The 23218-nt window shown below is 37.0% G+C and overlaps 1 protein-coding gene across 2 annotated transcripts in view; it reads right to left on the reverse strand.

Moving 5' to 3' along the window:
• Window positions 1–23218, reverse strand: part of BMP5 (bone morphogenetic protein 5) — a 195520-nt gene that overhangs the window by 39254 nt on the left and 133048 nt on the right. For both annotated transcript variants that reach the window (XM_006835732.1, XM_006835731.1), the window contains exon 4: window positions 5953–6147. In XM_006835732.1, the coding sequence (XP_006835795.1) occupies window positions 5953–6147 (195 nt within the window). The remainder of the gene's footprint in view (window positions 1–5952; window positions 6148–23218) is intronic.

The following is a 23218-nucleotide window of genomic DNA, read 5'->3' on the forward strand; positions in this document are numbered from 1 at the left end:
TTATCTGTAGTTTGCTATAATATACACAGTCAAATACCTTTGCATAGTCAATAAAGCACAAGCACATATCTTTCTCATATTCTCTGCTTTCAGTCAAGATCCATCTGATGTCAGCAATAACGTACCTTGTTCCACATCCTCTTCTGAACCTAGTTTGAATTTCTGGAAACTCCCTGGCAATGTATGGTTACAACCATTTAAAAAAATCTTCAGCAAAATTTTGATTGCATGTGATGTTAATGATATTATTCGATGATTTCTGCATTTCATTGGGTCACCTTTAATTGTTATGAACACAAATATCGATATCTTAAATTGGCTGTCCAGGTTGCTGTGTTTTAAATATCTTGGCATAGATGAGTGAACACCTCTAGTGTGGCATCAGTTTGTAGAAAAATTTAAATGTCATCAGTTCTTGATCATATACTACCCCTTGAAATGATGAGCATCAACCAATTCTTTTTGATCCAGTGTCTTTGTGTATTTCTTTTTATCTTCTTTTGATGCCTTCTGTATCATGAAATAATTTGCCATACAATACTTCTAATATTGCAACCCAAGGCTTGAATTTTTTCTTGAGTTTTTTCAACTTTAGAAATGCTGAGTGTGTTCTGCCCTTTTGGTTTTCTGATTCCAGGTTTTTGTACATTACATTATAATACCATATTTTGTCTTCTCAAGATTCTCTTTGAAAATTTCTACTCAGCTCTTTTACTTTGTCATTTCTCCCAATCACTTTAGCTTCTCTACATTCAAGAGCATGTTTCAGTATCTCTTGGTGGTGGTGGTGGTGGTGGTGTGCTGCAGAGTCGGTTACAACTCAGAGTAACCCTGTATAAAGTTTCTGAGGCTGTAAAGCTTTATGGAAGCAGAGAACCTCATTTTTCTTCTGTGAAACTACTGGTAGTTTCAAACTACTGACCTTGAGATTAGCAGCCAGGCTTATAACCACTATGCTACCAGAGTTCCTTAGTATCTCTTGGGACACCCTATTTGTTCTTTTCTTCTTTCTTTTAAATTACCTTTTGCTTTCCTCATGTATTATGTTCTTGATATCCCATAACTTGTTGTTTTCAGTCATTATTGTCTAATGTGTCAAATCTGTTCTTGAGGTGGTTTTTAAATTCAGGTGGGATATACTCAGGATCATATTTTATCTCTTGTGGACCTGTTTTAATTTTTTCTAGCTTCAGCCTGAATTTGCAGGTGAATAATTGATGGCCTTTATTACAATTAGCTCTTGTCCTTGCTTTGGCTGATAATATTTTCTGACTACATTGACACAAACATAGTCAATGTGATAACTGTTTATCCCATCTGGGGAAGTTCATGTGTGTACTTGCCATTTATGTTGTTGAAAATAGGTATGTACAATGAATAGTTGTTGTTTGCAAAATTTGGTAGGGTGGAGGGTCAGAGAAAAAGAGGAAGATCCCCCCAGCAAGATGGACTGGCAAAGTGGCAGCATCAATGGGCTCAAGCATGGCAACAATAGTAAGGTTGGCCCAGGACTGGGCAGTGTCATGTTCTGCTGTGTATAAGGTCACTATGAGTCAGTACTGACTCGATGGTACCTGACAACAACAACATCTCTAGCATGGTGCTTACCACCAAGGCCATATTCTCCAATTACATTTCCTTCCTCCTGAGCAATAGTGAGGTTGGCCCAGGACTGGGCAGTGTCATGTTCTGCTGTGTATAAGGTCACTATGAGTCAGTACTGACTCGATGGTACCTGACAACAACAACATCTCTAGCATGGTGCTTACCACCAAGGCCATATTCTCCAATTACATTTCCTTCCTCCTTGTTTCCTAGTTTTGCTTTTCATTCAGCAGGAATTATCACTGCATCTTAATTGCATGTTTGATTATTTTAAAATGCAGAAGCTAGTATAATTCTTCAATTTCTTAATCAATGACTTTAGTGGTGGGTGGGTAACTTGAACAATAGTCATATTAACTGGTCTTCTCTATTATTAAGTGCCATCAAGTAAGTTCTGACTCAGAGCAACCCTGTACTGAGGTTTTGAGGAGTGGTTTGTGGGTTTGAACCATCGACCTTGTGGTTAGCATTCTAGTGCATACCCTACAGTGCCACACCAGTACTTTGTCTTCCTTGTAAGCGTATGGATATTATCCTATCACAGATTACACTGTACTTCAAAATAGAACTGGAAGTGTTCTTTTTGAGTCTGAATGCAACACCATTCCTTTTCATTTTGTTATTTCAGGCATAGTAAAACATACTTTTGTCTCTTTTCAAAAGTCCAATATCACTCTATTTTACTTCACTAATGTCTAGGATTAGTGAACTAAAATGGACTGGTATTGGACTTTTTAAAAGGTTTTATTGTGAATTATGTGTTAGTTTACATGGGTGAACATTAGCTTTACATTCATTCTATTGTATTTTATTTCATTGCAATGATCACAGTCCTCTGCATGCATCATCAAACAACAAAGGGTACACTCCACATGCCTGCCCCTCCCCCCCGCCCACCTGGGCCGCCAGCACACAGCCCCTCTTCCTCTCTGAGTCCAGAGTCCCCAGCCACTCCTTCTGTCCACGTCATGGTCTCTGACTCCATCCCTAGTGTCACTGCCTCCCCAGGCAGGGTCTCACACTTTGCTTTTCTCCTTTGATGATTCCAGGGATCTCCACTCCTGGACTACAAAATCAACCACTCCCCTCCTTTTGTTACCAAACATTTACATTTACATTTCCAGAACTCACTGTCAGACCTGATAGCAATCATTCCCTATTGAACCACAGGAGTCCTTTTCCCCCTCACTTTTTATCAACCCCATCCAGATAGGTTGGAAATAATTCAGTGAACATTCTACCTTTCCCTGTATCCCCTGGAGCTAGGTTCCCTATTAAAAGCTTGTAAGCCAGTCATTTTTTTGCCTTTGTGTTGTTGTTGTTGTTGTTGTTAGGTGCCATCGAGTTGGTACTGACCCATAGTGACATTATGCACAGCGGAACGAAACACTACCTGATCCTGGGCCAACCTCACTATTGTTGTCATTCTTGAGTCCATAAATGCTGCAACTTGGCCAATCCATCTCATTGGGGTTCTTCCTCTTTTCCTCTGACCCTCCACCTTACCAAACATGATATCCTTCTCCAGTGACTGGTCCCTCCAGGCAATATGTCCAAAGTATGAGAGACAAAGTTTGGTCATCTTTGCCTCTAAGGAGCACTCTGGCTGCACTTCTTCCAAAAAAGATCTATCGGTTCTTTTGGCAGCCCATGGCACTTTCAGTATTCTCCTCCAACACCATAACTCAAAAGCATCAATTTTTCTATGGTCTTCCTTATTCACTGTCCAGCTTTCACATGCATATGAGATTATTGAAAATACCATGGCTTGGGTCAGGTGCACCTTAGTCCTCAAGCTGACATCTCTACTCTTCAATACTTTAAAAAGTTCCTGTGCAGCAGATTTGCCCAATGCAATATGTCATTTGATCTCTTGACTGCTGCTTCCGTGAGTGTTGATAGTTGATCCAAGAAGAATGAAGTCCTTGACAACTCCATTGCCTTTGTAGTCCCCCTATTTTGGGTAGTCAATGTCTAAGCTCCCCATTCCTGTCGACCCTATGTACCAAGGGGTAAGAATGATCCTCACTGTAGCGATTTGTCCACTCCTTTGTCAGTACTGGACTTTTTGAAAGGGACAAAAGTATGGTTTACTATGTGGTGCTATAGGATAAACATACAACCTCAAGGTCGATGTTAACTGCAAGGTCCGCAGTTGAAACTCACCAGCCACTCCTCAGAAATCCTATACAAGGTCTCTATGAGTCAGAATCAACTCAATGGCACTTAGCAATAACAACAACAACAATATCTATAATATTGATCTTTATATGTTCCATTTCATTTTTGATGACGTCCAATTTTCCTAGATTCATACTTCATCCATTCCATGTACCAATTCTTAATGGATGTCTACAATTGTTTCTTCTCATTTTGAGTTGGGCCCAGTCAGAAAATGAAGGTCCTAAAAACTTTATTCCATCCATATCATTAAGATTAAGTCTACTTAAAGAAAGCAGTTGTTTCCCAGTGGTATTTTGAGTGCTTGCCAACCTAACATTGTAATGGCTAATGTTTCAGAAGTGGTCTGCATCTACTTCTTCCTAGGCTGTCTTAGTCTGGAAGCGCCACTGAAACCCGTACACCGTTGGTGACCCTGCTGGTATTTTAAATGCCAATGATATAGCTTTCAGCATCACAGCAACACACAAGCCACCACAGTATGACAAACTGAAAGATAAGTTTTTCTAGACATACCAAAATAACTCTAAATGATTATCCTGGTGTCTACATCCTACTTAGTGTTTTTGTTGACAGACCCAGGTGCAAAATACGTATATATATTTTCCAGATTTTTTAGAGTCAAGCTATATATATATATATATATATACACACACACATACACACACATATGTATGTATATATATATACACAGAGACTCTAGAGGGTAAGCACAGGATTGAGAACCACAAGATTGACAGTTCAAGTCCACCAGCTGCTCAGTGATAGAAAGATGAGGCTTTCTGCTCTCACAAAGATGTACAACCTCTGAAACCCTATACATATGTTGTTATTGTTAAGTGCCATTGAGTTGGTTCTGACTCATAGCAACCCTATATAGGGTTTCCAAGGAGCAGCTGGTGAGTTTAAACTAGCGACCTTGGGGTTCACAGTTCAGTGGTGATCCTGCAGTGTCATAGACACTTTCAGAAATCTGGGGAAAATGAAGATTCAGAAAGAATGACAATTACCATTTGTGTCTTTTTGCAGAGTGAAAAACTCTAATTTTGAAATTCTATAGATAGATATCAGATCTCTTATGGTACTTCATCCATTATGTCTTGCATATATTGTTGTTAAATGTTGTTGAGTTGGTTCTGACTCATAATGACCCTATAATGGGTTTCTAAGGAGTGTCTAGTGAGTTTGAACTGTCGACCTAGTGGCTCAAACCTACCTTGTGGTCCAGTGCTTTATCTTATAATGCTACATGAAGATTCTATTTTAATGGTCAGTATGTATATAGAATAATATAGGAAAATATATATTTTATGAATGAGCAAACATGTTATACTAACTTGAGGCGATATAAGGTATGTTTTCCCAATTAAAATGAACACAATTTTAACCAATAAAAAGGATTTATTGGAAAAAAATAGTCATCATTTTCATTTAAGAATAACTTTTTAAAATTTATTTGCAAGTTGGATTATATAAGATGTTTGTTGATATAAATAGTATCATTGAATTGTTTCAGATATTGATGTTAGATGATTTCCAAACAATTTAATTGTTGTCATCTTTTTCTGTAAATTAAGATTAAATTATAATTGAATTGAGATCACTTGTGCACATGTAATATTTTCTTGAAATATTTGTTTATGCCATGCAAACCTAAAACTTCATTTAGATAATAGCCCTCCAAATAGGCAATGAAAATATAATTATCTTCATTCTCATACAATCTATCTTGCTCCTATTTTGAGGAAGACTATAACCTGCAAGACTAACAGGTATTACTTTAATTAGTATAGAAAGTATTTTATGTTGAATTTACCTGGTTACCCATCCATAATTGAAAGGCCCTAAGGAAGATAGCTCAGCAAATTGTGTAGTACAGTTTTGGCTAGACTTTGTTGACCTAGCCATTTCATAATTTTATTACTGTCAGCTCAATTTTAATTTGAACTATATCTTTCAACATAAGAAAGAAAGACATACTTATTTTTAAAAGAATTATTGAGTGATTCATTGATGAAATATTCCTGAGATGCTAGAAGCATCACTGGATGATTTAATAGACCAAATGAAGGTATATACAGAGGGTAAATTTATTGTGGCTACTTAATTTGCAACATATGACCCCATAACTCTCTGAAAGCAACTGCTGCCCTGGTTTTATCTTACCTCCAACACTGGACATTCTGGAGGAGTCCTGATGAGAGGTGGATTTATTGCGATTTTGATTTTTCCGTTTGTTGGCTGCTCTCACAGATCGAAGTAGAACCTCACTTGCCTTGAAGAAGGCCACCATGAATGGTTGTTTTGACTGAGGCCCATGTCTTCCCACGAGACCTGCAGATTTTACATTTATACTTCGTCCTAGAACACAATGAACAAGCATTTAGTTTATGAAAATGAGAAAGCACTTACCTAACATGATTGAATTCTGAGGATACTTTGAAAAGGAGAAAATTTAAAACATTAGAACATTTCCTTTACAGGCCAGAGACTCTTATAAACATCGAAGGTTTACTATTACAGATGACCCATACTTGGTTTTTCATTTGCTTCAATCTTCCCCCACTGAACGTACTCTGGCTGCCTTCGCTATCTGATATCTTCTCAGACCTTGCCATCTACAATACTATAAAGGGCAAAACTTTACTACCATTAGGCTGGAAATTTTCACATCATATATATATACACACACACAAACTATGGGTTTTTCTCCATCAAATGTCCTATAATTTTATTCTATACTGAGTACCTAGCAGGATGTTTCTCATTTCTCCACCTTTTTCAATTCAAGTATTAATTAGTGCTGATAGCCTTCCCTCCTTCACCTCTGGCAAATGGCCAGCACACTTTACAAAGCTTTTACTAAAAGCTCTTCACAATCCTTTTGAAAGCTCAGTGTGGGGAGGGAGGGTTTCTTTAAACTCTAGGTCATTCTCAGTGGAAAATATCTTGAAATAAACATGGGTCCTCCCCTTTTTAGTTTTTATGCAGAGTTTTTCTGAAAGGGTTTCAGAAGATGCAAAACAAATCTAGAGACTCTCAGAAAGGAGAAAATTCCAGGTGCCTTTGAAGATTCACTTTTGCATCTAAACCAGACTACATAGAATTTCTGAGGATAAACTGGTGAACTTGAACTGCAGACCTTGCAATTCTAACCAACTTTGCAGTTCTGACTTTGCAATCCAGCACATTAACCCACAACACCACACCAGGTCTCCACATTCCCATCTAAACCAGACTCTATCCCATACCCTTGTCTGTGCCTGTGGATGTGGCTGTACATTAGGGAAGAAGGAGTTTAATCAGGGCTTGTATAGGAATGTGGTAGAAGTCAGGGTTTCCTACAGACTAGAAATTGTTGTTGATAAAGTACTTCTCCCATGGGTGTGGCCATAATATTAATTATAAAAATGGCAAATAAAATCTTTGAAATGCTTGCTTTATATGTGTTAAAAGTTTTCTAAGTAGCTTACATACATTATTTAATTTGACTTCACAAATATGGTAGGAGTTAAGCATCTTCCCCCTTATGATTTACTTTTGTTACTCTTCAAGTTTAAAATAATTATCTATTAACATAAATATAACATAAACTATCTCTATTAAAAAATAAAAACATAGAATTTGAGATCTGGTGCTATCAAAATCACCCAAAGAGGATGAACTGTTTTTTAACCTTAAGTTGTAAACATAGCTGAAAATTATTCACAATTCATGGAAATGTTCTACTCTGGATACAGAAGTTACCCATTTTTTAGAAGTAATATATAATGTGGCTTGAAATATGTGCATGATTGACTTTGACGTGCCCCATGAGAAATGTGTGTGTTTTCTTAAAATATTTATTCAGTAAAGACTGTGGAGCAACCTCAGTGCGTTATGAGATCTGACCAGCCAACGAAGAAAGAAAAGGAAAGCAAGGCTGTGAAGCAGCATCAATGGCATTTTAGCAAATAAACCCTTGCTCTTAACAGAATTTATTTTGGCAGCATAAACACTTTTGTGTATACACTTGTATTGTACAGAGACGTTCTACCATCAGAAAATGAGACTGTGTCATGTAAGGCTGTACAGCTGTTGGGAAGGACACAAAGACCTTTTAAATGTGGAGGTATTGGTTAAAAAAAGAAAAACAAAAAAACCAGTGTGCACTAATTCAGACACCATCAACTTCCTCAACAATTGTTCTACAATGTATTAGGTTCCTGTAAGAATTTAAATGGCCACTTTCCTTACAAATGCCAATCCTTTCAGTCTTACCAGAGGGGAAAAAAGAACTTATAAATAATCAAAGTAGTAAACCTTAAACAAATAAGCATATAGGTTTCTCTTTTAAATGCAAACTTAGAGGGGCTTTATGCCAGAGTCTATATTTCTTAGAAAAACTCTATCACTGGCATAAATGAAAGAGGCAGTTTGATTTGTGGTCTGTGCAGTTTCCATTCTATTTCCAGTGTAACAAATGTATTAATTCAGCTCAGACTTCCTTCTTCTGGCAGCCCTTTTGCTGTAAAAAGAGAAATTAGAAGTTCCAGCCAAATACCATACCTTGAACTGACCCACTTCAATACATAAACACTTTTACAACATGTTTATTCAGGTGTAGCACTTGAAATTGGTTTAAGATGTTTCCAGTGACAGAGAGCTCAGCAAAAGAGAGAGAGAGAAAAAAAGAGAGAGAGAACTGCGAAACTTAACTGTTATGGAATAGAATAACTGGCAATCTGTTCTTCATTTTTTTTTTTTTTTTTTTCCATCTTGGAGTACAGCATAAAGGGTATTTGTTGAAACTTTTATTTTGATTTTTTAATGGAGTGTTAATTTAACAGGAACTAAATTTTTACTTATATGCATTGGTGAGTGCAGAAATCATTTTTAATATATGATCTTTCTAATACTGAAATCAGTTGTCACAAGATGTTCACAAATGGAATAGAGTCAAATCAGTTTTCCATTCATTACAACACACACTGACCCTTTTATAGTTAAATAATCACTTAACACAAAGTTCCAAGTTTCCTTTGGTTTGCAGAAGGGTTTCTTTTATTATTATTTCAAAGCCTTTCGATATTTTAATTTTTATCTATGGAGAAATAATACAGAAATAATAGTGCCCTAAAGATTTATGTTCTGAAAACTGCAGAGATGTGTGTATGTTACAAATATGGTTTTCTTAGACTTTACAAAGGTGGATATTGTGTGTGAAGCAAAGTACCCTTCAAACCAACGTGAACTCCCTTTAAAATAACTTTTAATATTATTAAGTTTCCTCCTGGTTTCCTTTTTACTTCAGCAATGAAGTGACTATTAAGATTCCATAGGTTAATGCTTACTCAGTTACCCTTGGTTTTTAGATATACCATAGAAGAACTGACTACTTGATTTACTTTTTCAGACACAATATACCTACACTGATTAAGTTGACTCTTTAAATTTCTTAACTGTTGTTTTTGTAGGAAATGCTATTGGGAAACCAGACTAAATTGTATATATTGGAAAATAATAAATATTTTTATAAGTTTTTGAATATATTGAATTCTACCATTAAATTTATAGTATATAAAATGTTAGAAATATATAAATAAATTTCTACCCAAAGCATTTTGATTTAACAAAAATATAATTATGTGTTTATCACTGAGGATATAAAGCTTATTGTGTAATTCAGTTCAGTGTTTTTTTGTTAGCTTGTTTTCTTATAGTCACATGCACTTATTTTTAGAGTTTTAGATTTACAGAAAAATTGTACAGAAAGCACAAACAGTTCCCAAACACTGCATCTCTCTGTACAAGAATAGTATCTCCTATTATTAGCAGTTCACATTAGTGTGGTACCTTGTTAGAATTGAACCATAACAATTCTTTACTATTAAGGAGTCCATAGTTTGCTCTAGGGTTCATTCATTGTGCTGTACAGTTCTAGGGGCTTTAGCAAATGTATAATATCATATATTCAACAACATAGTATCATGCAGAATGGTCTTACTGCCAGTAAAATGCCACCTATTCACCCCTTCCTCTTTCATCTAAACCCCTGGCAATGACTGATCTTTTTACTCTCTCTAAAATTATGCTTTTCCATATTAATGTTTTTAAGTGTCCTCATGTCTGTTCCTACAGAAAGTGACCTTGCATAGGCTTTCCAAAGTAAAATGAGTGAAATGGAAGTGATTTCACAATTTTTGAAGAGATTTCACAATTTTTATAATTGGCTGGGAGGGCAAAGTAGCATTACTTTAGTACATGGTTAACAGAATATGAAACAAATATGGTATAAAAAGACTCTCCCTGCATCAGAAAATGGCTTCAGAGCAACTCTACATTGGCACAGAAGGACAGCGGCAGACTGTAGTTCCAATATTTTCTCCTGCACCAGGAAAGTGTCCGCATTGGCTTCAGAGAACAGTAGCAGACTATAGATGAAGAGTGGGGAGTGGGAGGCTAATGAGATTTCGTGTTTAAAGGTATACCAACAACTTGGTTCAATGGTAGAATTCTTGTTTTCTACGTAAAGTTCCTCACCAGTCCATCTCAGCAATAGTGTGTTGCTATGATGCTGAATGAGGAGTGTGGTCACTCTGTAGGATAAGCACTGGAATGCAGTTGAAACCCACCAGACACTCGGGGATGGCAGGGAGGAGATGTGACTTTCTGCTTCTGCAAGGCTTACAGCCTTCCGATTCAATGGCACTCAGCAACAACAACATGATGCTGGACAAGTTTCAGAGGACTTCCAGACTAAGACTAATTAGGAAGAAAGGTCTGGCAGTGTAATTCCCGTTTAGTCAATGAAAACTCAATGTATCCCAGCACTGTAATCTATAACCCATCAAGGGATGGAGCAACATCAGGTAATACTTTATACTCCGGTGCATGGGGTTGCCATTAATCAGGGGCCAACTGCATGGCAACTAATACCAACTACTCAAGTAAAGCTATAACCATGCCAGTGGTGGCATACAGTGGCTATGAAAGAAAAAGGACAATTAGCCTGCATAATACTCAAGTCCTGATGTTATACACTATAAGAGAGCAGGGATACTACTAAATGGGAGGAATGATAACAAGAGAGGAAGATGAAATTGATTACTGAGATGAGTTGTTCAACTTTAAATACATTTATGGCAAAGAGGAGAGAAGAGGAGATGGGCGAGACAATATAGGAAAAGTTCTTTGAAGGATATACACTGATTTTATTGATAACACCTAGACCTATAAAACATTGTTTGTGCCCAACTGCACTAGACTTGATGGAGCCCTGATATTACAAGGGGTTAAGTGTTGGACTGCTAATCAAAAGGTTGGTTTTTTGAACCCAGCTTCTCCATGGGAGAAATAGGAGACAGTTGGCTTCTGTATAGATTTAGACTTGGAAACACTATGGAGCTGCTCTATTCTATCTGATAGACTCATTATGAATGAGAACCAACTCAAAGTCAGTGTATTTGATTTGGTTTGGTTTATACTGTTGTTGTTGTTGTTATTATTGTTAAGTGCCTTTGAGTCAGTTCTGACTCTTTGGGACCCTGTATAGGATTTCCAAGGAGTGGTTGGTGAGCTTAAACTGCTGACCTTGATGTTCAAACGACCTTGAAATCTAGCACATTAACCCACAGCTCCACACCAGGACTTCTGGTCTTGTGTAAATGAAAGGAGTAATGAGAACAAATATGTGAGCCCAGAGTTTGGTACTGGCGGAGATATTTCTTTTTTCACTTAAAGCATAGTGGTTATGAATCAGGCTGCGAACCACAAGGTCAGCAGTTCGAAACTACCAGCTGCTCCGCGGGAGAAAGATGAGGCTTTCTGCTCCCGTAAAGATTTATAGCCTCGGAAACCCTGTTCAGGGTCGCTATGGGTCGGAACCGACTCGAGGGCACTTAACAACAAAAACAACAACCCATTAAGCTTTTTGCATATGATTAACATTTCTAGAACTATTCATATTTTTGTCTTCTTGTTTGTATCACAAAAAATATTGTACAGATGCAAAAAAGAAGAGAAACAATTTGAGCACCAAACATACAGATAAATTATTTTCCAGTTTTATTAATTGCAGTGTCAAAAAAAAAAAAAAAAAGAATTGGATTAAAGTGATGTCTTCTAGAGAAGTTGTTAGGAGGATCTTGTTCCTGGAAAAGGGCATGTGCTTGATAAAGTGGAGGGTCTTTGACAAAGAGGAAGATCCTAATGAGATGGATTGACACTATGGAAGCAACAATGAGCCCAAACATAACAATTGTGTCAAAAAACTTTAAGTCCTGATGTGGAGCTGTGGGTTAATATGCTGGACTTCAAGGTCATTTGAACAGCAAGGTCAGCAGTTTAAGCTCACCAGCCACTCCTTGGAAATACTATACAGGGACCTTGCTGGAGTGCAAGGTCCACTCCTCAGAAATCCTATTAGGTCCCTAAGAGTTGGAACCATGATACTTTCAATATTCTTCTCCAACACCATAATTCAAATGCACCGATTCTTCTAAAGTCTTTGTAATTCATTGTCCCACTTTCACGTGCATATGAGGTGATTGAAAATATCATGGTTTGGATCAGATGATATATTTTCTCCTTAATACATTAAAGAGGTTTGGTGCAGCAGATTTTCCCAGTGCAATACATCGTCTGATATCTTGCTTCCAATTTTCCTGGATTTATACTTCATACATTCCAGTTTCCGATTATTAATGAATGTTTGCAACTGTTTCTTCTCATTTTGAGTTGTGCCTCATCAGCAAATGAGGGTCCTGAAAACTTAACAACATGCACATCATAATGGTCAACTCTACTTTGAGGAAGCATCTCTTTCTCAGTTCTTTTGTGAGTGCTTTTTAACCTGAATGAATTATTTTCTGGCACTATTATCAGACAATGTTCCACTGCTATTCTGAAATGATCCACCTCTCCTTTTTTCAGCTTAGTCTGGAAACTCAGCTGTCCATCATGGGTGAATCTGCTGTTATTTAAATTACCGGGGCACAGCTTCCAGCATCAGAACATGTAACACTATTTAACTCTATTCCCTTTAACTTTTGCTGACATACGATATTTTTCCTTTTGCAATTGACTGATTTCACTCAGCATAATGTCCTTAGTTTAATCCATGCTACAAGGTGTTTGGCAGATTTATTATTATTCAACAATTCCTGGTATCACATTGTGTGTATGTACCAAAGTTGGTTTATCCATTCTTCTATTGATGGGCATTTAAACAGTCTTGAATTTATTGCTATTGTGAATAGTGCTGTGATGAACATGGGTGTGCATATCCCTACTCATGAAATGAGTACACCAAGTAGGATTGCTTTGTCTTATGGCATTTCTATTTCCAGTGTCTTCAAACAGCATCATACTGTTACCCACAATGGTAACAGCATTTTAAGTCTCACTAGCAGTGTGGGAAGGTCCCCATCTCTCCATATCCTCTCTGGCATTTTTTGTTTTCTGTTTTCTTGAACTTCTACTATTGATGCTGTGGTGTGGTGCCTTGAATTTACTTGGTATGGCATTTCTATCCATTGTCTTAATTCCCACCAACTAATTGGGTGGGACCATATAAATAAGGTATAAAGGACATTAAGGCTGCGATTGATTAGCTTTGCCATCCAGCTAGGTGTAAAAGGAGTTGTCTCAGAAGCAGGAAGATCCCAGGACCATCCAGAAGGAAGAGCATGAATAGAGCATGAGATACCTATCTAGAAAAATGGTGACAGCAGGGTGAATGGTAGTGGTGATACCATGGAGAAACAGAGAAGCTGCAGGCAGTAGGCTCATGGACTGAGGTAGAGGACAAGGGGCAGCAGCATGGCTGAAAGGCCTAAGATAAGAGTGAGACATGTCTGCAGTATGACATACAAGAGACGTTCCTGACTGGAGAACTGTTGTGTCCTGAGTCAGTTTTGATCCTGAATTATACCGTGTTCACTTCCCTAATAAACTCCGTAATCATGAGCATTATTATGAGCTCTATGGGGTCATTGCAATGGATTACCAACCCCAGATATGAAACAAAGATTGCTGTGGAAGGAGTTGTTGTTATTGTTAAGTGCCGTCGAGTCGGTTCCGACCCATAGCAACCCTGAACAGGGTTTCCGAGGCTGTAAATCTTTATGGGAGCAGAAAGCCTCATCTTTCTCCCACGGAGCAGCTGGTAGTTTCAAACTGTTGACCTTGCAGTTCACAGCCCGATTTGTAACCACTATGCTACCAGGAGTGGTTGGCATCAAAATAGGGTAATAAAAGGTTGTAGGGTGGAAACATGTCTGACCTCAGCTTTATAGGAATCGCCCTTGGGCTGATTTTGAGTTTGATTCTCTTTTCCCTTTGTGAAACTAGAGGACATCAGTAGGGTCCCCATAAGATTTTTGCACGAGGTGAGATGATTTCTCAATGTTGTTTTGATTTGCTTCTCTCTAATGTCTAATGGAGTCTTGCTGTTGTATGGTAAGATTAGCACTGGACCACAAGTCAGTCTGAACTGCCAAGTCACCAGTTGCTCCTTGGAAATCCCATACAGGGGCGCTATGAGTTGGAACTGACTCAGTGGCACTTAACAGCAACAGCAATGCTTAGTGATTGCCAGCATTCTTTCACATATTTATTGACCACCTGAATGTCTTCTTTGGTGAAGTGTCCACGCCCTTTGCCCATTTTTAAGTTGGATAGTCATTTTCTTGTTGAAGGTTTTTTTTCTTTTAATTTTTGAAATTAGTTCCTTCTCTTATATGTTATTGCAAAAAGTTTTTCCTGGTCTCTGGGTTCTCTTTTGTACTCATTTGTGAAATGCTTTGTTACACTTAAAGTACCTAATTTTCAGGAGGTCCCAGTCAGTTGTTTTGTTTTCTGCTGTTTGTGTGTTTACAGTTTTGTTTGATAGTATGTTTATGGCATGTATCAGAGCCCCTAAGTTTGTCCTTATTTTTCTTTGATGATCTTTAGAGTTCTAAGTTTTACATTAAGGTTTTTAATCCAGGTTGAGTTAATTATTGCATATGGTATGAGATACAAGTCTTGTTTCATTCTTTTACAAATGTATTTCTAGTTTTGCCAGCATGATTTATTGAGGAAACTACCACTTCCTCAATTAATGAGTTTTGGTCCTTTGTCAAAAATCAGCTGACTGTATATGAATGGCTTTACTTTTGAGTTCTCAATTCAGTTCCAATGATCTATGTGGTTTTCATTATATGGCGACCAGGCTGTTTGAACCCCTGTGGTTATGTTGCAGGTTTTGAGATCAGGAAGTGAGAGAAATAAGAGACCTCCTAGTTTGTTTTGCTTTAGTACTGCCTTGCTTATCCAGGATGTCTTTCCTTTCATTATAAAGGTAATAATTAGTTTTTCCATATCTTTAAAGAATGATATTGGAATCTGGATTGGAATTGCATTGTATCTATAGATCTCTTTGGGTAGTGTTGACATTTTCACAATACTAAGTCTTCCTATCCATTAGCATGGTATGTTCTTCTATTTTTGTTCATCTCTTTTGGTGTATTATAGTAGTAGTTTGTAGTTTTCTTTGCATAGGTCTTCTACTCTTCTCGCTAGATTTATTCCTAAGTACTTCAACTTTAGGGTAGCTATTGTATATAGTGTTGTCTCCCTACTTTCCTCTTCAGGGCTCTCGTTATTAGTGTAGAGGGTTCCAATTTATTTTTGCATGCTGATCCTGTACCAATCACTGTTCTGAATTTTTCAGTGAGTTACAATAATTTTCTTACTGAGTCTTTGGGATTTTCTATGTATAGAAAATACTTCTTCTTTGATAATTTGCATGTCTTTAGTTCCCCTTTCTTGTATTACAGCTTTGGATAAGACTTGTAGCACTAAGTTTAATAGTAGTGGTGATAAAGGGCTTCTTTGTTTGGTTCCGGTTTGTCAAGAAATGTTTCCAGGTTCTTGCTGCTGAGAGTAATGTTGACTGTTTTGTATGCTAGTGGTGTGCTGTGTGGAGTAGGCGTAGGGTTCCTGAGACTGTAAGTAGGCAGTAAATCTTTATGGAAGTAGAAAATCTCATCTTTCTGCTGCAGAACAGCTGGTAGTTTCAAACTGCTGACCTTGAGGTTAGCAGCTCTGTTCATACTATTACGCTATCAGAGCTCCTTTCATTTTCTATATATGCCTTTAATTACATCAAAGAATTTCCCTTCTTACAGTCTTATATTGACTGATGCAGAAGAGGCATTTGACAAAATCTGACACACATTCCTAATAAAAAAACATTAAAAAAAAAACTGTGTCAGATTTTGTCAAATGCCTTTTCTGCATCAGTCAATATGATCATGTGATTAATTGTTTTTCTAATATTGAACCATCTTTGCATCTTTGGTATGACTTTTACTTGGTCATGATGCATTATTTTTTTCAATATATTGTTGGATTATATTCACTAGGATTTTGTTGAGATTTTTTGCATCTATGTTCATAAGGAATATTGGTCTATAATTTCTCTTGCAGTGATGTTTTAGCCTGGTTTTGGTATGATGGTTACACCTGCTTCATAAAATGAATCAGGAGTTTTCCATCTTTTTTTTATGTTCTGAGATAACTTGAAGAGAATTGGTGTCGTTCTTGTCTGAATGTTTGGTAGAATTTACTGGTAAAGCCATGTAGGCCCAGAATTTTTTGGTTAGGAATATTTTAATGACCTAATCAAGTTCTTCTTTTGTTATAGGTCTGTTCAAGATTTCTATTTCAATCTGTTTGTTTAGGTAGGTTTTGCGTTCCTAGAAATTTGTACAGTTCTTCTAGACTTTCAAATTTATTAGAGTACAATTCTTCATAAATTCTGTTATCATCCTTTTTTATTTCCATTGGCTCTGTTGTGACATCACCCATATCAGTTCTTATTTGTGTCATTTGCATCTTCTTCTTTCCTTTGTTAGATTTGCCAGTGGCTTATCCAGTCTATTAATCCAACTTACAATCCATGTAACCTAAATAGTTTTTACATCTGATTTTAAGGAATCCACGTGGAGACAGACAAAATTTTGTCTACTTAAATTCCACATACATATAACTCAATGAAGTATTAAGTGAAACACATTGTAATCTATCTATTTATTACACTTCCGTGAAAAATGTACAGTGTTTCTCATTGTATTGTTTCTTCTTGTATTGTTGATTCTTTCTATTATTTTTCTCTTTTCTATTTCATTTGTTTCCTCAAAATGTTTATTTCTTAAAAACCAGGGGTTATTAAAGGACACTGACTTGAAATAGCTCTTTATAGATCTATTGATGTTAAGGATAAGTGGTTCCAAATATGAGCAATTTACATTTCCTCCAGAAATACACAACGTGCATAATATTCATTTGAGGATTTATCCGACTCTAAACATTAATAATCCTGGTGTGGTGCTCTAGGATAAGTACTAGACCAAAAGGTAGGTTGAACTGCAAGGTGGGAAGCTCAAACACACCAGCTGCTCCTCAAAAACCCTATACACAGCCACTAAGAATCAGAACCAACTTGACGGTATTTACCAACAACAGCAACAACAAATATTGATAGTGGAGCTCTGGTGGCATAGGGGGTTATCTGCTGGGCTATTAACCATAGGTTCAGCAGTTTCAGTTCAGCAGCCACTCTGTGGGGAAAAAAATGAGGCTTTCTGTTTCTATAAACATTTACAGCCAAAGAAACCATGCACTGGGTTGCTATGAGTCAGGATTGACTCGATGTCACACAACAAAAACAAATGTTGATAGTCCTCTGAAATGTTAGCATAAATTTGAGTTTGTTTAGTTCTCCTATAAACCCACAGTAATTGATTGCTTAACTTAAAACACCTGTGATTCAACATGTGCACAAATTACCTTTCCTTTAAGAAGATTTGCATAGTCTTATAAACTCAAACAAAGCATGGACAAGTTAGGATTTCAAATACACTTGCAGCATCTTTCATGGAATTTTCATAGAAGACACATTAGTACATTGCTTCTCATCCGTAAACTGACTCAAATTTTATTAACTTCTAATCTGTGATAAGAGTCCTGGTGTGGCACTGTGGGATAAGGCACTGGACCACAAGATTGGTTTGAACCACAAGGTTCACATTTCAAACTCATCAGCCACTCCTTGGAAACCCTATACAGGGTTTCGCTATGCATTGGCCCTGACTCTATGACACTTAGTAACAACAACAATCTGTGATAAAACTGTTTGGGCCACTTTTAAACTATGGATTCTGTGATTCCATATAATACTGTAATTATACATTTTTAATAAACTGATGACTTAAAATGTGCAGAATTCTCTAGCCAGCATGTAACCTAAATAGTTTTGATATCTGATTTTAAGGAATGTGGAGAAAGACAAAATTTTGTCTACTTAAATTCTATATACATATAACTTGATAAAGCCTTAAGTGAAACACATTGTAATCTATCTATTTATTCTACTTCGGTGAAAAATGTACCATGTTTCTCATTTTATATTAAAAATACAGATCTATTGACAGATATAAGCATACAGATCTGAAGTATCACAAACAGAATTCAACATTTGTGACCAAAATTGACTTTGTTTTTAAGAAGATTGACATAGTCTTATAAACTCAAACAAAGCATGGAAAAGTTAGGGTTTCAAACTACTGCAGAGATACTGGAAAATAATAGTAAAGTAGTGTTTGCACAAATCATTCAGAACTTTAGAGTCAGCAATTTCTGAGTGATTTTTGTTCCATTTTAATTCTAACATTTTGTGTAATAAATCAGGTTTTTCGTTTAATACCATTGCTAGACCTTTCCATTCTCTTCTTTATAGTGACAATTAAAAGGAATTATTTTTAAACAGCACATTGTTATATTATTAAATATTATCCACTAAATATTTAAAATGTGTCAAACAGCAAAGAAAGATAGATTCAATAACATATGTGAAAAAGTATAGGAGTTCTGTGATTGATAAGTAAAGAAGAAAAAAAACATTGAAGGCATGAAATCCATGGAGGATAATTAGGAATTGTATCTTGACACACTGACAGAAACTGCGAGTTGAGAGTTATCTGAGGATAAGAAACATGGTTATAATTCCTGGTAACATATAGCAATAAAAGAAATCCATTTCCCTTTATGACTAGGGTGAGAGAGGGGTAAAGAAGCTTGACGAGAAAAGAGATTTTTTTAAATGGTGAAATTATTTCCAAAAATTATGCAGATGAGAAACCCTATATAGGGTCACTATGGTTCGGAACAGACTCGACAGCACTTAACAACAAGATGATTTGAGAAAGTGATGACAATTAGACAACAAAATGGAAATATTTGGTTTGAAATGTTCTCATGATGGTTGAAGGCATAATGAGATTGGGGGAATGCAAACATTTAAGGATTGAAGCTCATGAGACCCAGAAACAAGGGCCTGAAGAAAGAAAGTTCACAAACCATAAAAGGAACATGACAATCAGTTTGGGCCTAGCTGTGGAAACTTTACAGAGTGCTCAAATGTTTTATTGTCTGAGGGTGGTACTGAGTTGATGGGAAATGATTAGTCTTCTTCCATGAGATACAAGTCTGAAATGAGGAGCTTTGCTATCTCAGTGATGGCAAGCCCAAAAACTACATTTTCACTTGTGACCTATTTTCAGTTAAGGGAAATAAGAATATCATGCTAAGAATTGTAGTTTACCTCCACTTAGCTCTTGCTTTTTAACAGCTCTTGTCTTTATATAGAGAACCTTTCCCCGAAGGCCCTATGTGCTTTACAGACATCATCTGTCATGGGCCCCAGTTGGTCTTATAGCTACTCATTTCTTTTAAGATAACAGAAGCATTCTTTTTACAAAACCATAGGTACAGTGAATTATTTTTCGTCTTTTTGAGTTGTTTTGTAACTTTAGAAAAGCATAGACATACAAACACACATGAATTTTTTTTTTTTTTAAAGCATGGTAGATTTAAATAAAACTGAAATAAGACAACATTTTAACAAAAGACCTTTAAAAACTATTTCTATGTGTTACAACATCAATAAATAAATTCTTTTAGACCTCAAACTCTTTTTTAGTTTGTTCCATAGGTTTAAAATTAAGAAAAGTGTGTGACAGGGTTGTATTCTTTTCACCATACTTATTCAACCTGTATGCTGAGCAAATAATCCAAAAAGCTGGGTTCTATGAAGAAAAATGTGGCATCAGGATGGGAGGAAGACTCATTAACAACCTGCGATATGCAGATGATACAATCTTGCTTGCTGAAACTGAAGAGGACTTAAAATATTTACTGATAAAGATCAAAGAGCACAACCTTTGGTATGGATTACATCTCAATGTAAAGAAAACAAAAATCCTCACCACTGGACCAATAAACAACATTCTTATCAGTGGAGAAAAGATTGAAGTTGTCAAGGACTTCATTCTTCTTGGATCAACTATCAACACTCATGAAAGCAGCAATCAAGAAATCAAAGGATGTATTGCATTAAGCAAATCTGCTGCACAGACCTTTTTAAAGTGTTGAAGAGCAAAGATGTCAGCTTGAGGACTAAGGTGCGCCTGACCCAAGCCATGGCATTTTCAATAACCTTATATGCATACAAAAGCTGGACAGTGAATAAAGAATACTGTAGAATTCATGTATTTGAGCTATGGTGTTGGAGGAGAATATTGAAAGTGCCATGGGCTGCCAGAAGAACCAATAGATCTGTGTTGGAAGAAATGCAGCAAGAGTGCTCCTTGGAGGCCAGGATGGCCAAACTTCATCTCTCATACTTCAAACATATTGTCAGGAGGAACCAGTCACTGGAGAAGGATATCATGTTTGGTAAGGTGGAGGGTCAGAGAAAAAGAGGAAGACCCGAAGCGAGATGGATTGGCCAAGTGGCAGCATCAATTGGCTCAAGTGTGGCAACACTTGTGTGGTTAACCCAGGATTGGGCAGTGTTTTGTTCTGCTGTGCAAAATGTTGCTATGAGTCGGTATCAACTCGATGGTACCTAACAACAACAACATAGTCATGAAATTAACTTAATACTCTGTTTTTTTCCTAAAGTGGGTGAAAGTGGTCTTCAAATGCACTTAATATAGTTATTAGGGAAATTTATCAGTTTTTCTAAAGGAGACATTCTTTACTAATTTATACGATATATTATTCAAAAGAATTGTTATAATACAGGAAAAGATGGTTCATTAAATATTTGACTTTCCCTTTCAACATGATACATGAACCTGTGAAATAATCAGATTCTATTTCTGCAATCTTTACAATAGTCCAGTACCACCAAACAGAAAATGGCACCTACTAAAAAGAAAGAATACGGAGTCCTGGTGTGGCACTGTGGGTTAATGTGCCAGACTGCAAAGCCATTTGAACTGCAAGGTTGGCAGTTCAAGCTCACCAACTGCTCCTTGGAAACCCTATACAGGGTTGCTATGGGTCAGAACCGACTCAACAGCACTTCACAACAACAACAACAAAAAGAAAGAATCAGAAGAATACGAAGTTATTTTCTAAAATACGTGGTAGAGAGCTGATACTGAGAAACCTAATATAATATATTAAAACATGTGACTGGTTTTTGCTCAAAAGAAAATGTTGAGTTGAGTAAGATCTTCCTTTCTCATATAAAGGTTGAATCACACACAAAGCAACACTCTTTGGAGTGAAGAAAAATTTCTTCACCGATTTTCCATGTCTCTAGCTATGAAGAGAATATAAACTTTCCTGCCTCATATGGGGAAAGTGTTCACATCCATGGTTCTACGGGGGTCTCCAGGGCATAAATAGCCTTCTAAATTGTCTACATGGACAATAATAACTAAATCCAAGAGTGAGCTTATCTTTTGATCAGTCTGGGTTGGAAGTAGCACCTGACAACATAAGTAGAAATTTCATATTTCTATCATAATTTATGAATATAGGATATTCATATGATGAATGAGTCCTGGTGTGGTGCTATAAAATAAATAGGGGACTGGGAACTGCAACTTTGGTGGTTTAAACCCACTAACTGCTCCTTGGAAACTCTTTACAGGGTCACTGTGAGTTACAAATTGTTGATTCCAACTCATAGAGACTCTATAGGACACGGTAGAAATGACCCCATGGGTTTTTTTAGACTGTAATCTTTATGGGAGAAGATTGACAGGTCTTTTATCCCAAGGGTTCAAACTGCTGATCTTTGGGTTAGCAGCCAAGCACTTTATCATTGTGTCAACAGAGCTCCTTCAGTTTGTGTATACAATATATAAGATGTAATATGTGAAAATAGAATATCACAACATCTACATTGTGTTTCTTCAGAGAGAAATCAGGCGAAGAATACCTCTGCAGGTAAATGTAGTTGTTGTTGTTAAGTGCCGTGGAGTCGGTTCCGACTCATAGCGACCCTGCACAGGGTTTCCGAGGCTGTAAATCTTTATGGGAGCAGAAAACCTCATCTTTCTCCCACAGAACAGCTGGTAGTTTTGAACTGCTGACTTTGCGGTTTGCAGCCCGATTCATAACCATTCCTCACAAGAAGACTATTGTTACATATTTTAAATTATTACAATAAGGCTCAGAGAAGACAGCCTTGTCACTCCCAAAGTAGGATGCTATCTCCTTTCAAAGCACGTGTGTTCTCCTTTGTTAGGAATTGGTTAGAACTGATGCTTTATTGGGTGGGGGGTGGGTCTCTCTATAAAACCACCCACTGCATATTTCTGTCAGTTGCACACAACGCAACTGCTAAGAACAATGTTACCAATATTATACCAAGTTTAAGATCGGATTTTTCTTCCTAAGTAGAAAGGCAAAGACAACTTTCCTTGTTAGCCACAGGAAGACACCTTGTTTTTATTCCACTTGAACTGAAACTTGTCATAACACAGACAAATTAGTATGTATTTCCAAGGAGCTGAGCCATGCAATTTTCTCTATTAATATGTTGTTGTTGTTGTTAAGTGCCTTTGCATTGGGGTAAGGAGCTCTGGTAGCATAGTGGTTACGAATCGGGCTGCTAACCTCACGGTCAGCAGTTCGAAACTACCAGCTGTTCCACGGGAGAAAGATGAGGCTTTCTGCTCCTGTAAAGATTTACAGCCTCGGAAATCCTATGCAGGTTCACCATGAGTTGGAACCAACTCCACGGCACATAACAACAACAACAAGAACGGCATTATAGGATCAGCACCCAATTTTGAACCACAAGATTGGCTGTTCAAACCCATGAGCGACGCCTCAGAATCCCTATACAGAGTCACCGTGAGTCAGAATCAACTGGACAGCATTTAACAACATGGGGTTCCTGAGGAGTGGCTGGTGGATTTGAATCACCAATCTTGTGGTTCATACTGACCTTGTGGTCCAGTGCATTATTCTGCAGTGCCACACCAACTCCTCTAATTTCTAATTTTACTGTCATTAGCAACAATAGGAGCTCTGGTGGCACTGTAGCCTAAGTATTAGACTGCTAACCACAAGGTTCAAAAGCCTTTTCAGGGTAAAGATGAGG

This window comes from Chrysochloris asiatica, unplaced genomic scaffold (assembly GCF_000296735.1).
Source record: "Chrysochloris asiatica unplaced genomic scaffold, ChrAsi1.0 scaffold00019, whole genome shotgun sequence".
Lineage (NCBI taxonomy): Eukaryota > Metazoa > Chordata > Mammalia > Afrosoricida > Chrysochloridae > Chrysochloris > Chrysochloris asiatica.